This window comes from Ahaetulla prasina, chromosome 1, assembly GCF_028640845.1.
Source record: "Ahaetulla prasina isolate Xishuangbanna chromosome 1, ASM2864084v1, whole genome shotgun sequence".
Lineage (NCBI taxonomy): Eukaryota > Metazoa > Chordata > Lepidosauria > Squamata > Colubridae > Ahaetulla > Ahaetulla prasina.
The window spans coordinates 195,587,514-195,608,481 of NC_080539.1; the positions used below are offsets into that span (position 1 = coordinate 195,587,514).

The 20,968-nt window shown below is 34.9% G+C and overlaps 2 protein-coding genes across 5 annotated transcripts in view; one reads left to right on the plus strand and one right to left on the minus strand.

Moving 5' to 3' along the window:
• Window positions 1-778: 778 nt before the first annotated feature.
• FASTKD2 (FAST kinase domains 2) lies at window positions 779-20,766 on the minus strand. Of its 2 annotated transcripts, none has more exons than XM_058186354.1 (12): window positions 20,632-20,766; window positions 18,645-19,365; window positions 16,370-16,473; window positions 15,510-15,618; window positions 14,376-14,499; window positions 13,410-13,549; window positions 11,925-12,097; window positions 10,138-10,301; window positions 5,104-5,319; window positions 3,808-3,895; window positions 3,124-3,238; window positions 779-1,846 (listed from the first exon to the last, which is right to left on the minus strand). In XM_058186354.1, exons 2-12 carry the CDS (start codon window positions 19,317-19,319, stop codon window positions 1,760-1,762), a joined length of 1,995 nt encoding a protein of 664 aa, XP_058042337.1. In that variant the 5' UTR covers window positions 19,320-19,365; window positions 20,632-20,766; the 3' UTR covers window positions 779-1,759. The 2 variants fall into 2 exon arrangements, with proteins under 2 accessions (XP_058042337.1, XP_058042347.1); XM_058186364.1 differs by lacking the exon at window positions 20,632-20,766 and adding an exon at window positions 20,407-20,578.
• Window positions 20,732-20,968, plus strand: part of MDH1B (malate dehydrogenase 1B) — a 39,435-nt gene continuing 39,198 nt past the window's right edge. For 2 of the 3 annotated variants that reach the window (XR_009155488.1, XM_058186374.1), the window contains exon 1: window positions 20,732-20,876. Coding sequence is in view for 1 of the 3 variants with exons in the window: in XM_058186374.1 (XP_058042357.1) it covers window positions 20,855-20,876 (22 nt within the window). In the remaining 2 variants the exon portion in view is untranslated. The remainder of the gene's footprint in view (window positions 20,877-20,968) is intronic. The other variant, XM_058186388.1, reaches the window with a different exon arrangement.

A 20,968-nucleotide genomic window follows, 5' to 3' on the forward strand; every position in this document is an offset into this window, starting at 1 on the left:
CATGATTTACATTCAGCTGCTTGACAACTGACTCACATTTATGACGGCTGCAATGTCCTGGGGTCATGTGATCACCTTTTGCAAACTTCTGACAAGCAAAGTCAATGGGGAAGCCAGATTCACTTAACAACTGTGTTACTAATTGAAAAACTGCAGTGATTCACTTAAGAAATGTGGCAAGAAAAGTCGTAAAATGGGGCAAATCTCACTTAACTAATTTCTTGCTTAGCAACATACATTGTTGTGGTCATGTTGAAGACTACCTGTTCTTAGCCTGGTGAAATGATGAAAACCATTTTAGTGAATATTCTGGGTATCGTTTTGTTATTTTATGTAACTTTTCTTAATTCTTAAAACAAAAATAGACCTACAATATCTGGGCTACTTTTCCACGTTAGGCCTGTTTGCATCTTAATGAGCAGTCCTAAAAGTTCATATTTGAAAATTGATGTCTGAACCTTGCTGCCCAAGTGAAAAAAATGTGTGTAGTGTTCAACATTACAGTTTTCAACGACATATATTTATTCAGGATACAATATGATGCATTCCTCTAAGGATTACAGTCCTATGAGTGCTCCAAATATTTAACATGGATTATTTTGAAACAAGTATACTGCAAGATAGGTTGCTAAATGAGGGAAAGCAGAAACAGTAAGGAATTTACCCAAATACTGAGTTTCCATGAGATTTAATTATCCCTTGGTTAATCCGTTGCTGCAAGTTCAGGGTAGAATATGAATTGCTTTTGAAACATTATTTCTGCATGTGTATGCATGTATGTGTGTGTGTGTACAGATATATATAGATATATATAGATATATAGATACATACATACACACACACACACACATTTCGTATTTCGTATGCCCCCCATCTCGCCGGTGCTATATGAAACTCTAGTGCCCAAATAAAGCATCCGGGTTTTGTTATTCATTTCAATAAAATATCTGGATATTTTATATTTGGATCACTCACAATCACTTCACTTTTAACGGTGCAAAAAGTCTTCTGAACAACATGGAAAGAATGTTCTAAATCTTTTTATGCCCATCTTGGTCTTTCTAGATACAATCAGAATAAGAATTACATTATTTGTAATCATTTTGGTCAGACCTAACTCAGAAAAATTAAGAGGCTTGAATTTACCTCAGGAAACACATTTTTGAGTAATTTAGTTCTATTAAGGCAGAAATGAGGGAAAATGTTATCTAGCACTTCTCTTAGTGGGAGCAAAAGTTCTATACAGCTAAAACAAAAGTAATACAGAACTCTTCCTAAATGTGAGTTATGATCAGACAAATAGCACCACCTGTAGGACAAACGAAATCTGATAAGCTATTATTCTACTTTACAGTGAATCTTCAAAATTGCATCTGTTAAATAAGTATGAAGCTAAAGGAACAGAATACTTATATTCGTACGCAAGCCAATAAATTATTATGCAACCAAGTTCTTACTGAGAATGAAAATGATAGATGTTTTTATTCCTACTCAATAGTTAGCATCCTCTGGGTATGGTAAATATACTTGCAGTGACATACATATGTCCTTCTTCATTTTCAGAAGAGATGTGAATTTGAGAGACAGGATTATTAAGGAATCTTATTCAGATATTTTTGCTTAAACTACAAAAGTAGTACAATTATTATGATTTAATATTCAAAATCCAAATCTCATTGAACTCTACTGGACTTGCTGCCAGAAACTCTTTTTAAAAATATGCTTTAAATACAGCCATCATGAGTACTTTATTCAGACGCTAAATGTTTTCTGCCAAAAATATTTGTCTTTTGAAGAATAAAACTGCCTCGTCTTTCTCCAGCTTTTGGAATTCCTTGTAAGAAACCTGGACAACAACAACAAAAAGAATAGAAAAGAATTAACTGTAAATTAACACAAATCTTACATCAAAAATAATCATAATGAAACAAGAGGGGGAATATTGGAGCTTGTGAGGACATTCTGCCTCTAACCTTAAAGGGGCATTCCAATGGTGGGTTGCTACCAATTTGCTCCGCCCACCCGCATGCGCAGAAGTACCATGCGCATGCACAGAAACAGTGTGTGCATGCGCGCCCACCAGCAAACCAGGAGGAACAGGTTTTGCCGCTGGGCCATTCCTGAACCAAAGAACCTAACAGAGGGGTTCCAGTTTACAAGCAACAGTATAAGTGTTAATTAATTATTGCCAAGATGTGTAAGAATAGTCATTGCTTTGTGAAGCATCACTGTAAATATTCACATATCCTATAATAATATAATATAATTCATCATACCTTGATGAACGTATCTTTTCTTTTATGTACACTGAGAGCATATGCACCAAGACAAATTCCTTGTGTGTCCAATCACACTTGGCCAATAAAATTCTATTCTATTCTATTCTATTCTATTCTATTCTATTCTATTCTATTCTATTCTATTCTATTCTATTCTATTCTAATGTAATCTAATTATCACTCTGTAGATGCTATATTAGATTCTCCTTTGATTTTGACTGATTGCACAGGAGTACTAAAAGCAGAAGTAATAGAAATACCTGCCAAATTCAATTCACACTATATGTTCACTCCAAGAGATGAACACTGACATTCTTTAATCTCTAATCTCGAAGACTCTGCTTTCACTGCAATTGTTTTAACATAAAGTTCAAGGAATAATACTTTCAAGCTATATTCCAAAGTGACATTTTATGTTACCAAGTAATATCAATACTGAAAATGGGCTCTAGGTTGATGATACAGAACATACTCTGCATGAAAAAAAAAGATCCCAGGATCACTTTATGGATCCAGAAATTGACCCATGCAGCAACTTGCAGCACTGTAGCAGATGTATATATAATATTGAGCTAACAGAGCCAACATACAAATTAATATAAAATAAGATACTTATATACACAAAGCCTTTTCATTAAAATTTATACAAAAACTTTGCATAAAAGATCTCAAAAATTTTAATTATTTTCTGCATAATGGCGTAGATTAGCAAACTGTAGAAGTCATGCTGTCTGATTTAATTTTTGAATTTGTTGCTCCTGATGTATCCCTCTTGTTCTTTAAAAGGAAGGACGAATTCTAATGTTATTCTCCCTCAATAATTTTCAACAATATGTTTTCTTACCAATATAATTTGGTATCCCAGTCGATTTAAGTGTCTTATTTTCATTGCCAACCTGCCTTTTGGGTGTTGTGATGGATTTGAGAAAGCACTTGCAGGTGGGCACAGCACTGCTATCCTGTAAACAAGGACAAGAGAAATGCCTACAATAACAACATAATTAATTATAGCAGTCTCCAGAAATATCAATACAGCGAAACGAGGATGAAAATTCCAAAGGCTCTTCACTTGGATGATTGTAACCAAAGCCTGTCTGACCTGCATATGCACATCATGTGACTTATGCATATATATGTTTCAGTTAAACACATCTCCATCTCTTTCTGTGTAGCACCACTCTCTTTTACACTGCAGTCATTCAAAGGCTGATACAACCTTCAGCCTAACACCTAGAGCCCTGCTATAAACCTATTGCCTTTAGAATGACAGTTTAAAAAGATTAAGGGAGATCATTCCAATGAATTCTTGTGTGTATATTTCTATTTTCTAGCAGGTACAGAGGGCACCTGTTCAATCCCAGGAAATGACATGGTGCCCACATGTACATTTTGCCCTTCAAATCTGGATGCCTGCACAGAGAAATAAATGAAGTCCTTCTCTGCAGATCATAACATCTAAACAATTATGCCTGGAAATTCAGCCTACTGCACAATAAACTAAGTAAAGCATACACTCAGATAAAAGTACCGTTTGAGGTTGGGATCCCCTTTCAGCTGATCTGCTTCTGTACTTGTCAATGCTATTTTTCGGTTTGCATCCATTAAAATTTCAAAATCTAAAAAAAAAAGGCCAAACATTAAGTTTTTATAAAGAAATTGCTATATACTGACAATTTCTCAAAATAATATAAGAAAAATGTATTTGAATAACATACTAAATGCTAATTATTAAAGTTACATTTGTTTTACTAACATCAATGAAGAGAAATACCACTCTGGTTATGGAGTGGGGGGGGGAATCACAACTGATTATAAACAACTGAAGTTTTGACAACATCTTTCCCAACTAGTAAGGTGTCATACACAGCAGTGAATTCTTCCACACATTGAAACAGTGAGGCTATGTAAGCATAGAAACAGAATACATACTACAGTGAGAAAGGACAGGTGATAAAAGTGTATTTTTATTAACACGAAAACTTTAAATCATTTTTTAAAAACTGTAAACAAATTTTCTTTTAAAAGAAATTTTAGATTTATTTTAAAAACCTATACGTAAGCATGATTGCCCCATTAACTGCTAAGTTTTTATTTCATTATATTTTATAGCATTATGCTTACTTGATACTTTGTATTTTTGAGGGTGGGGCTAGGTCAAGGCAATAATAGTACTATAAACAACAGCAGCTCAAAGCTAGCATCACAAAAATAATGACTGAAAGTGAATCACTTAATCCCAATGTTCTCTTACAAGCTTTTAGTTGCTTTGCCAAACGAAAAGTGCATTTAAATGGAGTAACCGTAGAAAACGCCAGCTTCTGGACTCATCTCCCCTTAAGGTTTCATAATTTCATAATAACAGAGTTGGAAGGGACCTTGGAGGTCTTCTAGTCCAACCCCCTGCCCAGGTAGGAGACCCTACACCATTTCAGACAAATGGTGATCCAACATTTTCTTAAAAATTTCCAGTGTTGGAGCATTCACAACTTCTGCAGGCAAGTTGTTCCAGAAAGGCTGTGGATTAAATGGTACCATTTGTATGGTAAAAGCTAAATGACCAAAAAGAACAAAAGTAGCTTTTGAAAAGTAAATAAATTTAAAGGACAACTTTCTGAAATAAAGAACTGTCCTTAATAATAAAGTACATATAATCACAGTACGCATAGGTAGAGGGCAGTAGGCAAGTAATCTGGACTTTAGTCATAGCAGGGTTTTATATGTATAAAAATCAGTAAATGCTTTGAGTGGCAATAGGTAAGCATCTGTTCAGGCTTCAAAGCAAACGGTCCATATTGGACAATAATAACACTGTGGCATTTCATACCTAAGCAGTAACCTTGAGTCAATTGTACATTTGTTTGAAACAAATTTTCATTTTCCAAAAGCGTAAGCAGGGCTTCCTGTATTTCAGGATAACTAAAATCACGTATTGTCTTTGGTAACAATGACAATTTCTCTGATAAAATTGTTGATGTTGTGGAAGAATCTCCATCAAGTTCTAGACAAACATTTATTGCAGGCAACATACTTAGATTTTTTCCTATATAAAAGAAATTAAAAAGAAAACTGTTAGCTAATGAATTCTTTATCTGCTTGACTAAAGACATACATATTTTGCCTAAGGAAGAAAACATAGATTTTCAAATATAATTACTGGATATCTGTTCAATTCCGTAAGCCTTTGGGAAAGCTCCAAACTGCATCCTCAACCAGCATTAGCTCATGGTCAAATTTAATTTAATGTCTGCAATTTTCTGCCCATATTGCACCCTGGAAATAAAATGAATATACCTTGATAAGTACCTTCAGCAGGAGCCTTTTTCCCTTCATCTGTTCTAACTTTATTTTTATTGCTTTAATACACCAAAAGAAAACAAAATATAAAAATATACAAAAAAGAGAGGGAAAGGATGAAAAAGAAAAAAAGTGGGCAAAGTAATAAAATATCATTTGTTTCCTCTATTTAAAGCTTCTCAAATTTTAAGTTAAAATTTGACAGAAACTCATATACTTTGTTCCTTCCATTGTGTTTATAAAGACCCAAATCAAAGGCTTACCATGTAGCTCTTTATAATCTGGTGTGCCAGTGTCTTTCTAAGAACATAACAATCTTTTTCACAACAATCAAAGCATAACATATCCAAAATTTTTCATAAATAGATCAATTCAAAATTTGGGGGATGTAACTTAGCAGTATATTAATATATTCAAGCACAATCTCCCTTGACAAAATTTTCTTGGCTATGTGGAGGATTTCCAGCCAATGGCCAAAATATTTGTCACTATATCTTCACATTTATGACATCACTAGGATAGAAAAATATATAGCTAGCCTTTTAGAAACAGTTCCTGATGAGTCCAATAAAAACCCTCCCCTAAAATGTTTTGTGAATTATTCTCATCTCAAAACCTGAGGAATTCTTTTTTTTTTAAAAAAAAGCTGAACTTGTAAGATTAAGATACTTCAATTCCTCATTCCAAATTTGTAAAATTCTACAACTGAAAAGTTGGTTTAACCTGGGAGGAGGGGAATTATTTAATCATAAGTTTCCAAGGCCACCAATGTATAAGAACCAAATGTGAATATAAAATGTCTTAATTAGCAATCTTAGGCAGGTTGTATTCTTTTTGTAATCTCACAAAAATACAAAGTCACAAAGGGCAAAATGTTGATCTACAGAGTTAACCCTGCTTTCAGTCCAAATTTTATCTGCCATTTTAAAATAAAATAGGAAAATATGAATGAATCAGCTTTTCAAGTGAACAAGAAACCAGCTTCAGTTTCTTTCCTAATAACTTTCAAGTATGTCTAGTGGTTTTCAATGCCTTGAATACAACTAAATCCTGAGTATAATTACAAAGACATATTTGACAGGAATCCTCTCCAATTTCTTTTTGAAATATATAATTAATTTGTTTCCAAAACACAGAATAGAACAAAACATAACAGAAGTAAATGTGCTTGGCCAATGGCATTGTTGAAAAGCTGAAAATTAAACTTCCCACATTCATATGGGAGTTACTGTTGAGGAGAAAGAGAGCACATACTGGAACCTGACTGCTTAATAAAATGTTAACATCTACTTATTCATTTGTTTAAAGTATATTCGTGAAATTAATATAGCTATCCCTCTTATATACTAGTACAGATAGTCCTCGATGTACAACAGTTCATTTAGTGACTGTTCAAAGTTACAACGGCACTGGAAAAAGTGACTTATGATCACTTTTCACAGTTATGATCTTTGCAGCATCCCCATGATCACGTGATCAAAATTCAGATGTTTGGCAATTGGTTCGTATTTATGACCACTGCAGTGTCCCAAGGTCATGTGATCAACTTTTGTGATTTTCTGACAAGCAAAGTCAATGGGGAAACCAGGTTCACTTAACAACCAGGTTACTAACATATCAACTGCAATGACTCACTTAACAACTACGGCAAGAAAGGTTGTAAAATGGGGCACAATTCACTTAACAAATGTCTCACTTAGCAACAGAAATTTAGGGCTCCACTGTTGTCAAGTCAAGGATTACCTGTATATAGTAATGAATATATATTAATCATGAAATTATATGAATTTTTACATTTATGGGTGTTCACAGCCTTCTACTAATATTTTTCCATGCTAAACAACTTAAAAAAGAGCCACTTTGGCGTAGTGGTTGTGGTAGTTAAGATATCAGGCTAGAAAATGGGAGACCATGAGTTCTAATTCTGCCTTATGGACAAAGCCAACTGGGTGAACCTGGGTCAGTCACTCTCTCTCAATCCTGGAAAACAGGCATCCTTGCCAAGAAAACTGCAGGGGACTAGTCCCATCATCAACTTCAGCCTATACCTATCTACAGAACAAGTTGTTGCTGCTGTAAAAGTATACAATAGACACACAAACACTACATTATGGACGTTACAAACTTTCATGCATACATACATGCCAAGACATCTACCTCAAGACTGTTTTGAAAAAAATGGGTCTTTAGCAGCAGTGTTGCCCAGAAATTGCTGAACTCACATACATCAAAGTTTCAGAAAATCCAGGGAATATCTCAATAAACACAATGGAAGTTTAACACATTATAACTATTAACAGATAAAATATTGGTAATCTGTCTCATGTAAACTTAATTTGCACAACCAACCTATTTTGCCCACCACATTTACCCTCTCCCCAACTTAAATTCTACATACATTAGCCTGGCCACTTTATATGTCTGATAAGTGAGCTGCAGCTCATGAAAATTAATAAAATTTATTATTTTATAGGAAAGCTGCTATCAGATTTGATAAGGCCAACTTTAACTGTACTGGGTAAGCTTTTTAAAAGCTTTTTTTAAGGGACATTAGTGGATCTTGTACTTAAAGGAAGCTTCAAAACTATTTTTCCTGCTTTGGCTTTGGATCTGAATTATCTCAGCTTGAGATGTTCTTTCTTTCTTTTCAAGAGCTTGGACTCTGTTCTCATGAGATTCAAACTCTTTAATTTCCTCTTGCATAGGATCCACAGTGTGTCCAAGTGTTTCAACTTTAAGTATATGCTTGGCTAAGAAACTTACAGGTTGAGTATCTCAAAGCCTGATGCTTCTTTTGGTTCAATTTCAGATTAAATCATAATTAATCAGACTGTCAGCTGAGCAACCAACCTCTTTAGACTAAGTAAGAGTCCAGGGATCTTTCTTCCAGCTAGGGACAATGCCTCAAGAGAAGAATATTTCTTCCCCTAGGTTCAAAATGTATAGAAGGGATACATAAAATTTCTTGCTTATCAATTATGTTTTAACAAACGGTTGAATTATATTTTTTCAAGAGTCATGGAACAAGAGGAAACAGTCAGCAGTTAATGTCCTTCATGTTGCCCTGAAATCTTTTTCCTCTCATTATCCTGCTTCTCTGTCATGGTGTGACTTTTTTTTAAATTTATGAGTCTATCTATAAGCAGGACTATTGCTTCAGAAAAATAAAGGTGGCTTTTTGGGGGGGAGAGATCTTTTATTTTGTACAAGTACTTTTATAGCAATTAGGGGAAAAACACAACTATTTACAGCAGAGAGTCCACATTTCCCAGCGCCTTATTTTTTCTATCTGTCTCTTAAAAATATTTGCTAACAGAAACCCCTTGGTTGTGAAATTATCTTGCTCCCTCTTTCTCCTCCTTCCCCCTCAGTTTTTCATTGAGAGAAGGATAAGAAGGGAATTAAACTGTGTGCTTAAAGCTCTTCTTCACGGATTTTTTAGGCCTCAATTGGCATCTTTGCATTATTGCATGATTCTGAATCTTCTGATCAGCCCCTTCCAGGCCCTTCTGATCTAGGCCTTCCGCAAAGGCTCCTGGGTCTAACAGCTGCCTCTCTCTGACTATGTTTGCCTTGGGTTTGGGGTGAAGGACATCCATTTATCTCAGTCTTCTCTTCTCCCAAGGAAGCCTCCAGCCAATGACTTCAGGTTTCTCCCACTAGGACCAAGATTGTTGGGGGCAATAAGTTGACTTTGTATATAATATACAAATGGATGAAGACTATTGCTTAACATAGGGCCTCTGTGGCTCTATGTTATTAACAGCAGCTGTCTGCAATTACTGCAGGTTCTAGTCCCTTTCATCCTTTATAAGGTAGGTAAAATGAGGACCCCGATTGTTGGGGGCAATAAGTTGACTTTGTATATAAATATACAAATAGAATGAAGACTATTGCTAACATAGTGTAAGCCGCCCTGAGTCTTCGGAGAAGGGCGGGATATAAATGCAAAAAAAAAAAAAAAAGAAGAAGTGTAAGCCGCCCTGAGTCTTCGGAGAAGGGCGGGATATAAATGCAAATTTAAAAAAAAAGTGTAAGCCGCCCTGAGTCTTCGGAGAAGGGCGGGATATAAATGCAAATTAAAAAAAAAAGTGTAAGCCGCCCTGAGTCTTCGGAGAAGGGCGGGATATAAATGCAAATTTAAAAAAAAAGTGTAAGCCGCCCTGAGTCTTCGGAGAAGGGCGGGATATAAATGCAAATTTAAAAAAAAAAACTAGGGTGGACTCCTGCCCTGTTCCTCAAGGGCATACCTGATTCTCTGTCATATGCTATACTTCCTTCCTAGGTTCATTACTTAACTCAATGACCTTCTGTGGTTTGTAAGCAGTTCCAATAAAGACATCATCATGATACAGATTTTAGGATACTAATGAATAATGCAATATTAAGCCGATCTTTTTGAAAGAAATATGGGTAATAGTATAAAACTGAAATGGCTATTTTGTTTACCTTTTATTATGCAACAAATTTATATAAGTTAATTTCTTTGCACAGAATATTACATAGATATGATCAACACAGATTAAAGAAAGAAAATAAAAATAAAATAAAATTGATCTCTAACCCGATTTTACTAGATCACTGAGAATTTCCTCTTGAAGCAGTTGATTAAGAGCAAGTTGGGGAAGATATCCAGCAAGACAGAATGAATATACAGCTCTTAGTAAATCCATATTATCAATCTCATGTAGATGTTTATTCAGTATACTATTCAGAGAGTCAAGAAACCTTTAAAAAAATGGAGGTAAACAAATATATAAATTCTCAATAGGTTAAATAAATCTACAAATACTTGGGGCTTATATATCAACTTGCAGCTGAATATTCATGAGATAAATTAGGAAAATGTCTACATATTGCTATTTTGCAATTGGAACTTCCTTCCACAATCAAAAACAAAACACATAACTCTTTCATCATGTTCGGATTTGTTTAGTATTAGCATCTCTTTTAGAACAAATTATGTGTTTGTAAATACCTTTCAAATTAAGAATATTAGTATTATAGTAGCTTTTTAAATACTGCAATCATTATATCTCAATTTTTAATATTAATTAAAAATTAATATTAAATATTAATATTAAAAAGGGAATGCACTTGACTATGATTTGTTTTTATCCTGGTAGTCAGTCATTAAGCAAACTGTAATAGTATCTGCCCATGATTTTTATAGGACATTTATCACATTGATGCACTGATGCAAATGTGTGGTGAATGTAAACCAGCCAACCTGACATATTCGAGCAAGATGAATGAAGCCTGAGTGATGGTGACCCTTTTTAAAAAGACACATTTAATTTTCAAAGAAGGACTGATGATGCCTTAAGGGCATAGACTACTTGACCCAACACTTACATTGCAGAAAGAATATCTACAGAGAGGAAGGAATTTACAGGCTACTCAAGCACAAGGCTGGTACTAAAAGAAAGCCAGGCGTATAGAGACTCTGTGAGAGAGAGGGCCTAAAACCACTTAAGACTGATTTATAGCTGCCCGCAATTACTTGTAGCCATCACTGCATACCTACACTACAAAGGATTTGATGGATATGTGGAGGTTGCAAAGGTCTGCAGATGGGCTGACGAAACACATTCCAAATCCCAATTGCATATTGTGCAGAGATGTACACCCTGAATGTTGCTTGGTTCCTACTTCCTGCTGGGAGGAGGAAGAAGGCAAGGTACATTCAAGCGGGAAACGTTAACATTCACAGACATATAAAAAGAATGCCTATGCAACTATCCCTAAACAACAGATGCGTATGTTCCCTCACGGGCAGTGCTGTAGAAGTTTGCTCCAGCCTTTAGTCTGCCAATGCCCTGTAAGCAGCAGCAGTTTAACAACAGTTCTTGGGTACTTAGAGCAGTCCAAGCAAGGAACGAGCCCTTTCCTTCTTTTCTCTTGATCTTGATGAATGAGAGATGGGAGGGAATGAAGGAAGGAAGGTCATATTTATATGCATCACAAATCTAATGTTATTATGAAAATTATTCAATTTTATATGGCCTGTAAGTTTGTTTTCTATTTTCCTCTTCTCTTCTGTCCTTTCACTTCTTTTTTACTCTTTCGTCTTGGTTCCCCTTTCAAATATGTGTTAAAATCAAACAAAAATAAAATAAAAATTTAAATGTTCATGTTTTTTGTTTTACCTGGTGTGTGTGTGTAATGTGGCCTCATATACTTCCTTTACTGGACTGCAATAATCCAAAATTTGAGAATACATGTTATAATAGTCACACTATTAAAGAATTATATATATTAATTTGGTGACAAATTTGAGATTATTCACAAAAGACCAGAAGTATTTCAGAAATTATTTCTGAAATGAATATTTACTAAAGAATAACTTACTCTTGGTTTTGGCCACTGGAGAGGTGATTGAGATTAGAGTAGACTTGCAGAATAATTATAACATCTTTCAGGTTCAAGGATTCCGGGTGAAGCATCACTTCCTCAAGAAATTTATCCATCAGTTGGACTGGGTGAACACTAAGATTTTCAAAAGCTGAAAGTAGCAGAATTACCTGAAATCCAAAGGAGAAGTTAAAGTAACCCGCATATATTGAGATAACTTTATTAAGAGGATTTTTTAAAAAATAGTAGAAAATATTGTTGGGCCTGAGAATATACCACTGAAGAGAGAAGCAAATTCCGTTTTCCTTTCCTGAATCCCTGTTTACAATCCTTTTTCTAGTCTAAACTTCTCGGGCAAATTTCTCCCCCTCTGTCCTTTGTGAAATAATATGAAACTAATCTGCTATAATAATTTAAAACCAAAGTTGCATACCCTGGTTGCATTCTCCAAAGCCCAACTGTTAACTTAAAGCCTTTCCAAATTGTAATTTTTCATAATACAGAAGAAAGTTATGGTATGCATCAGCGTAGCCATTATTATTTATAATTGTTAGTTTACTTTAAATTGAATTCCAGCTTAAAGCAAAATGGCTGGGGAAAATACCCCTAGAGAATGTGAAAGAATAGTGTCTACAATTTGCTGTTCAGAACACACAGTACCAATCCAGTGTCTCTCCCCCCGCCTTTTTTTTTCCCAACCGAAGCTCAGTTGTAACATGGGAGAGAATCATTTTGGGGAGTAATAGATTAAACAGTCTAAATTTATCTTCTACTAAGCACTTAATAAATATTATTTCAATAAACCATGTATTTGGTGACTGATGTATCTATTTCTATTTGATTACATTTTTCTGGTTTTATCACTAGTGGAGGGGTGAAATTTTGAATGGATTTATTATTACGTTGCCACTGTATTTTATAATCACTATATTTTATATTTTATAAACTATATTCAATGAGCTGCATTGAAAACCTTTTTAGATTGGATGGCAAAGTACCATTGTATCTCTAAACACATGGAAGAATTAAATCTGTCCCAAATAACTAGACCACAAAAACATCATATTGCACTGAAATCAATATTTAAATCCAGTCATCCTGTTAAGAAATCCTATGATACTTATTTTTTTATTTAGATCTTTCCTATCTATTTTCACTTTCCTGATAAGTTCTTCAAACAAACCAATCTCTACATTTCTAAACTTCTTATAGCTTAGTATCATTTATCAAGTAGATGAAACAAAAACTTTTTATTCACATTATTCATCGTCCAGCATAAATCTGTGAAATTATAGAGACAAACAGATTAAGTATATTGTCCATATTGCAACACCTCTCCCCATTCCTATGCAGTTACAGAGACTATTCTAAATAATAGCATGAATCTAAAATAAAATTTAAAAAAATATTAACATCCCATGCTACCATTCATTTACTACTGAGAATGCCAGTAATATGAATAGTGACATCCTATATATTTACCTCATTTCTGCTCCATATATAGAAGACTGATGCGGCATAATCAGCTAATGTAGAATAAAGTATCTTATTTTGGTATCTCAATTGTTTGCCAGTTTTCAAAACATTCAGCAGGTTCAAAAATTGAGTTCCTTCAATGTTTTCTAATGCATAGAAAGAAAACTAACATTGGAAATTCACTTGGTTGATAACATTCGTAAAAAAAACATTTGTGCTTTGAGTTTGTAAAAAGAAATGACATGTTAAATCCTGAAGCAGAAAATAAAGCATAATTGCCAAAACTAAAGAACCGTTCCAAATCAAGAACATGATTTGGTCAAGTGGAGGTTCTCTCTTTTGAAGAATTTATTAATATGCCATCCAACTTGTTAACCCTTTTTCATATCTATGCCCACTATGTATTGTTAAATAAAATCAAAACATCCCTTGTACTTGCTTTAAAGTAGCCTAAGAATTATCTTTTTGAGCCAATTCTCTTAAATATTTATTTATAATTTTCACTGTAAATGCACAAGTCTATTTTTATAAACTATAAGCCAAGGCTGAAATTTCCGGATATAAGTGGTCTTCAACCATAATTGAGCCCAAAATTATGCTTGTAATTGTGCTGGTTGTTAAGCGACCTCGTGGTTGTTAAGTGAACCCATTGTCTGCAATGGATCTTTTTTGCCAGAAATCAGCAATAAATGCCTGTTCCTGGCAAAAAAAATAAATAAATTTAAAATTGCAAGCACTTGACCACAGGATGCTGCAAACATCTGCAGAAAAATAATCAAGCACAGAGAACCCCAAGAACTCAACAGTTCAACCATAACCCACATATACTCCCTATTTTCTTGTTCTGCTCTTCATAAGCAAATACTTACCTGTAAACTCTTATGGCAAATGAAAAGAAATTGGATTCAAGAACATTATAACCAAATAAACTGATTTGAACATTAGCAATCTTATACATTTGTCGTGACTTACCTATTATTATCTTACTACAAGCATTCAGGATTGGAACAGAAAGATAGTCCATTTCACCCAATACTCTGAACATTTGAAAAGCATTCGGAACTGTAAAGTGACCCATCAGATTCAACATCTTGTTCTAAATTGAAATAAATTTCAAATTAGCCAGAAGTATCATTGGCTTATAAGACAAGGATTATAAAATTACTGTTTATCACAAAGAGATAACAAATATCTTTCTCCTACTTTTGCTTTGAAGATTTCAAGTTCTGAAAAAGTAACTGCAACTTCATTTTTGTTGTTTAAAATGCCATTTACACCTGAATACCTATTTTTAATTTTTCACTTTCTATATAGTTATGGTGATTTTATAATTATGTTGTTTTAGCCTGGTTGTCTTTAAACTTACTTATGCTGTTATTTTGATGTTTATTTGTATTATGTTTTAATATATGGTTAGCCATCTGGAATTGCTGTGATGGGATGGACAGCCATATAAACCAAATAAATGAAAATATGTTTCTTCTATCAAAGTTCTTATAAAAAAGGAACACGGAAATAATGAAATCACTTCTGTTGTACTACAACTGTAAGGATTCATACATATTTATTTACTTATCCATGTAGGAGTCCAACCTACTCCAAGCCCAGTCTGGACAGCTTACATAAAAAAGCAAGAAATAAAATAGGAAAACAGATCAGGGTCACCCAAAAGAAAAACCATAAATATTAAGTAAAACAAGAAAACTGTAGGATTCAATAAACACCCTATTCTAAGGTCTGTGAGAATAGCTAAATGTTAAAAGACTCTGGAAAATTATCCGTGTGGGAGCCACTACATATTTTTGGGGGTGGGAATGCTGTTCTAGAGAGCAGGTGCTATGACAAAGACAGACTTCTTGATAGAGCAGTACCTGGAAACCTGGAATACCTCTTGCATACCTGATTTTTCTGGAAAGGCAGAAATAATCAAAGATAGGTAGTTAATCAGGTTCTTCACTATATTTCATGATTCTTGACATTCATAGCTCTTAAAATAAATGACCTTTTCCTCTGTGATGATAAAAGTGATGATACCTGCATGTATATTCATACAAACTTAACGCAACAATTGAAAACACAGATGAAAAAACAATATCAATTTTTTACCTCCAAATTTTTCTTAAGTGTCAGTGGTACATCCTTCCCGATACTGCGCATTATGGTTTGCAATACAAACACATTTGATATTTTGTGGACTTTGTCCTGTAAAAGTAACCTATTAAGAAAAAAAACCTCAGAAAAAAGAATATATAATGGACATAAACTAATGGAGCAGATATCATTGTACACATGCGCCTATACACATATATAATGACTGATACTATACATCATCCAATTGAAACAAAATGCATTTTAAGCATTAGGAACATTAAATTAAGTAAGTAAACAGCTAATTTACTAGATTTACTATACACAATTGTGGATTGGACATTTCCACAGCATCTCCTAAACCTGTCTGTTTGGCACACTTGGTTAAGTTGCCACTGTCATAAATTTCCTTCAATTACTTTTGTGTCATATGTCTGATTTAGACAAGCATGATTTCCTTTTTTATTCCATGAAAGTTCTATAGATTTGATACGTCTGCCTAGAGTTTGGGGGAAAGTATTTATGTTTTGATTTTAAAAACACTGTCACTAAATAAATACCAACTATGGTATTAGTTTTCAGTCTGAAGGTACTTTGTTCCACCTGAATCTCTGATAATATTTACTTACTTAATCTGAACAGCAGTAAGTACATTTTCACAAAATTATATATACTGTCTATATATTTTAAATTCTTAATCTTTTTTTTAATTGAGCCTTTGAAATTATTTGGGTCAAGGAAATTAAGACTAAGCTCAAGATGTTTGGGTTCAGATATGGAATAAGCTACAACTATTTAACTAGGAAGAAACTTCTCCCACCAAGTGTGACCAATAACTGATGAGTACCAATGCACAAACTTAATTAGTCTTTTCTTACTGTAGTCCAAGTTGAAGAGCTTCCACATTTTTGCATTTTTCCATGACTTTCAAAGTGTTTGCAATAATTGAGACACATCGATCATTAAATTCATTGATACGTTCCTATTGAAAAATTCAAAAGTCATTTTAGAAGATTTTCATGGAAAGATAAAATTATAGGCCAGTCAGAAAAAAAAAATTAACAAAGCAAATTCCTACTGCTATTCATTTATTTATTCATTTGCTGCCTATCTCACCATGGGGCTTCTTTAGGCAGTTTAAAACAAAAAGGAAGAAAATTGAAAAAAACTGAAAAAAATGAAACAGAACCCAAAACTATATCAATATGATAACAAAAAGTTGGATGGGCAGAGAGCAGAAATCAAGGGGGGAGGTGAATTTTGCCATCAATCCAGCAGCCACCTCCAAAGTGGAACTCCTCTGCTCGGTGCCCAGGCCAACTTTAGGAATGATACGAGGGTGGGAGGAGATCTGAAGTTAAAATGTTCCAAATGTTCCACTGCAGCACAGAAGGCTCTTCTTCTGGATCCCGGCAGTTGGAAGTTCTTCAACCAATGTCATCTGAAGTAGGCCCTCTCTGGTAGCACAAGTAAGATGGGTTTGTACTAGTGGGACAAGGTTATGAGCAAAGAGCCACAATGTACAGTACCACATTTATAAGTGCTTTATTAATTGTACAGTGAAAATTCTGATTCTCTCATTTTCTCTAAGGTTAAAAAAGAACACATGTTCCACTGCACAGCCCTGCTCAATATAGGGTTCCATGCAGTATGCTTGTAGCGCAAAGGTGTTTCCATTTCTTTTCCAGCTATAAACCAGAGAATTGGGAGTGCAATCAGCATTCAGCTGCTCTGCAGAAATGCCATACAGGGAAAGGGATAATGTCAATGGAGCTAATAAAAGTGGCAATTCCAACTGTGCTGCTGATTGCTGCTAACCTTTCCAACCTGGCTACGGAACAGTACTGAAGACAGTGATAAGAGGGACTCTGTTCCTGTTTTCTCTGACTCTTTCAACCTAAATGAAACCATTACTCACTACAAATAACAGGGATGACTTAAAGCAATAGCTAAATTATTGAGAACCTAAGAGGGTTGGAATTATAATCCACTGTAGATAAATTTAAATGACTTTAAATAATTCATTGAATCCTATTAATGTAAATGAGACTAATTTAAAAACGAAATTGCTCAATAGTTTTCTTTTCTCTTTGTCTCAAAAATTAGAACATGTAAACATTTACCTAAATATGTTATTTCTGGAATGTAAATCAAATAAGGGTCTAATTAGTATTAGTTATAACAGTTATAAAGTAACAAACATCCACTTATGAATCAGATACAGAAGAAATATATACCCAGTCCAGGAAATTTAACTCCAGTGCTTAATATATTGTAATAGGGTAAGCCAAATTCCCTCGGTGATAATCTGTTTTGAGTTGCATTGTAGGCAGGCTGAAACAAGTAGTAGGTAAGGCCAGAGACAAACAAAAAGTAAGGAATAGGACAGCGAGTTCTTTCCAGCTAAACAAATCTCCTGCATATAGCTCATTTTGAAACTGGGATAAAGAAGGCATGTTATCCTCAACTATCTTCAGTTAACAAATTGCCCACTCATGTGCTACAGGATAGTTTAAACATGCTAAATTATCACCAGTGCTTACATATCCCAGCTAACCAAATCAGCTGTTCTTCCATAGTAAAAATTTCTCTTGGGCACCTGCAATGAATGATTGCTAGAGACCAAGTAAAAGGGTTCTGCCATTTTTGTTGTCTATTAGCTGCCATAAATACATCGAAACAAAAGGAAGCTCCCTTCAACCTTTTTGTACCTTCTTATCCAGCCACATACATGGCCTTCTTTTTCTAGGGCTGCCCTAAAATGCAACCTTTTTCTGGGAACTTATTCTTTAAAAAATACCCTTTCTAATATAGATTCCTGATAGTTTCTGGAAGTTTCCTAGGTACAAACTAGGTCCAATTCTGATTGACTAAGTTATTTATCTGGTCAGTGATGCATATCAGTTTGGAAATAAATTCAGTTCCATTTTCAGATAAAGGAGTACAGACTAAATCATAAATCAATCACTTTTTCAATGTATAGATAATGAAACTGAAATGTCTTAGGTTATTTTTTTTTAAGACAAAAGATTATACATGAAGTCTAGAGCAATACTAAATAATAAAGTTAACTTTTTAAGCCAGAACCGTTCCTTATTTTAAAGTATCCTTAAAAATTTTTTAGATTGGTTTTGTTTTTATTTTTTTGCTTACCTGGCAAGTCCTCAGTAATGTCTGAACTAACAAGGTATTTTGTGGAACTCCTAATTTTACCACAGAAAGTAGTGTGTGTGCCAAATTATTGCTATCCATGTACTTTGCTTCATCCATCACATGTTGACAGAGCTGTCGAAACTGAGGGTGTTCAAGCATCATCTTCGTCTCATCATATCTCTGACTCCTAACTGTTTTTTTTTTAAGCATCCACATAGTTGAAAAACAGTTACTGACATACTTTGAAGTGAGTTGACTTTTTGCAGCAATGTCTAGTACATCACAAAGAGATACACATTTTTGAAGGTCACTGAAAAATTTCTGGGAAATGTCAAATTCATCCCTTTCTTCAGTGGTATTTCTAACTTCCTCTGAAGAATTCAACTGAATGGGTTTAAAGTTCTGCTCATGGTCAAGATCATTTGTTATTTTCTGTTCATTTGCATCGCTGCTCCCAACATAAACAAAAGTATTTTGAGAACTAGTTGAAATTGAAGAATGAAGCCAGGAAGAAGGGACATACAATGGACGTTGAATACTTTGTGCAGAATTTTTGTAACCACTAATCCCAAATGCACTTGTTTTGATTTCTTTTCTAGGAAAAGATCTCCCTGCATTGTGACATGCCTGTAGCCTTCTTATTGACCTTATAAAATACTCCAGTTTGCTGTTCATCTTGCAGTTTCTTTACAATATTTTGCTTGAAAAAACTTATTTGAACCTAAAGAAGAAAATCAGAACAAAGCTGTTAACATAACACTAAGCGAATTAAATAATCAGTACAGTACATGAAATCAACTTCAGTTTAAGGTGGTTTTGTGGTTTTTTTTGCTGCAATTAGTACAGTCATCTGTTTTCCAAATGAAATGCTAACCTAACTAAATCTAAAATAATAACAAGAGGGCTGAGTACTGCAAGACTGAGCCAACTTGGGCCAAAATTTCCCAAATGAGACAAAACTGTGAACACTTAAATTCAGTACAGTATTTAGGTTGGCTTTCAGAATTTGCACTTTCATCTAAGCAAATATGACTGCAAATTCTGAAACCTATCCAAAAATATTAAATTTAGTTTGGCCTCTAAGTGTTCAGTTTTGTCTCAGTTGGAAAAATTTTTGAATAAACTTCTGCAGACATAAAGAAAATGAAGAGGTTTTCTTGCCCCATTAATTTTTTTTTTAATGAGATCTACTAGATCTCATAAGTTAATTTTAAAATAAAGGTGAAAATAAAATAAAGGTGATAAAATAAAGTCTTTTTTTTAAATCACGTTTTAATTCACTCCTCTAATTTTGTACATTTATAGGCCCAAATTGCAAGAATTACAGTAGAAAGTAAACGTGTTCGTTTCTCCGAAAACTGGAAGCTTCCCAAGGCATTAACCAATAATGGAGGTGGAAAGGCGAAACAAAATTGTCTACAAGACGAAGTTTCAGAGTTCATAGCCAGAAGATAAGGCTATAAAGTAGTGGTGAAATCCAATTTTTTTTACTACCGGTTCTGTGGGCATGGCTTGGAGGGCATGGTGTGGCTTGGTGGGTGTGGCAGGGGAAGGATATTGCAAAATCTCCATTCCCACCCGACTCCCACCCGACTCTGCGGCCAGCCAGAGGTGGCATTTGCTTTGGTTCTCCAAACTACTCAAAATTTCTGGTACCGGTTTGCCAGAACCTGTCAGAACCTGCTGGATTTCACCCCTGCTATAAAGATCGAGGAACATAATCTACAAGGGACCAATAGAAGCAACGTCTCTCTTTCCTTACTGAATTCTCAGCACTCTTGTCTCTTTCAAATATATCGAAACTCATGCCAAAGCCACGCAACGTTTCCAGGGCTGAGAATTTGCACCAAGAACAGAGAAAAGGACAAGGCGCCTTTGCCACGCCGCCGCCTTCCTTGCTCCCAAATCCCTTGTTCCTCCTCGCTCTGTTCCCCGCTTGTTCCTTAGTGTTTGATCTCCAGACTGTCCAGCGTTCCATTCCACTTACCTGCTTCCCCGCGTGAGACTCTCAAAACCAAGAAGCCGGGTGACGCAGATTCACACGCGACGCGAGGATTCCTTCCTCAAGTTACGGTTGCCTGAAGCGGACAAAATAAGTCAGTCTCCGAGGCCTCACGGTTTCGCCTCGCGTCGGACTGTGCGCGCCTAGTTGCTAGGCGACCCTCCGCAGCGCCTCAGATTAGCGGGCTTCTGGTCGCGGCTCTTGGTCAATGGCGAAGTTCGTGCTAGCAGGTGAGGGGGAAACCCCCTCCAAGGCGACTTCCTGTTGGTTGGGGATGATGGAATACTTTTGGACTAAACTGGCGTCGCCTTTTCCCCCTTGA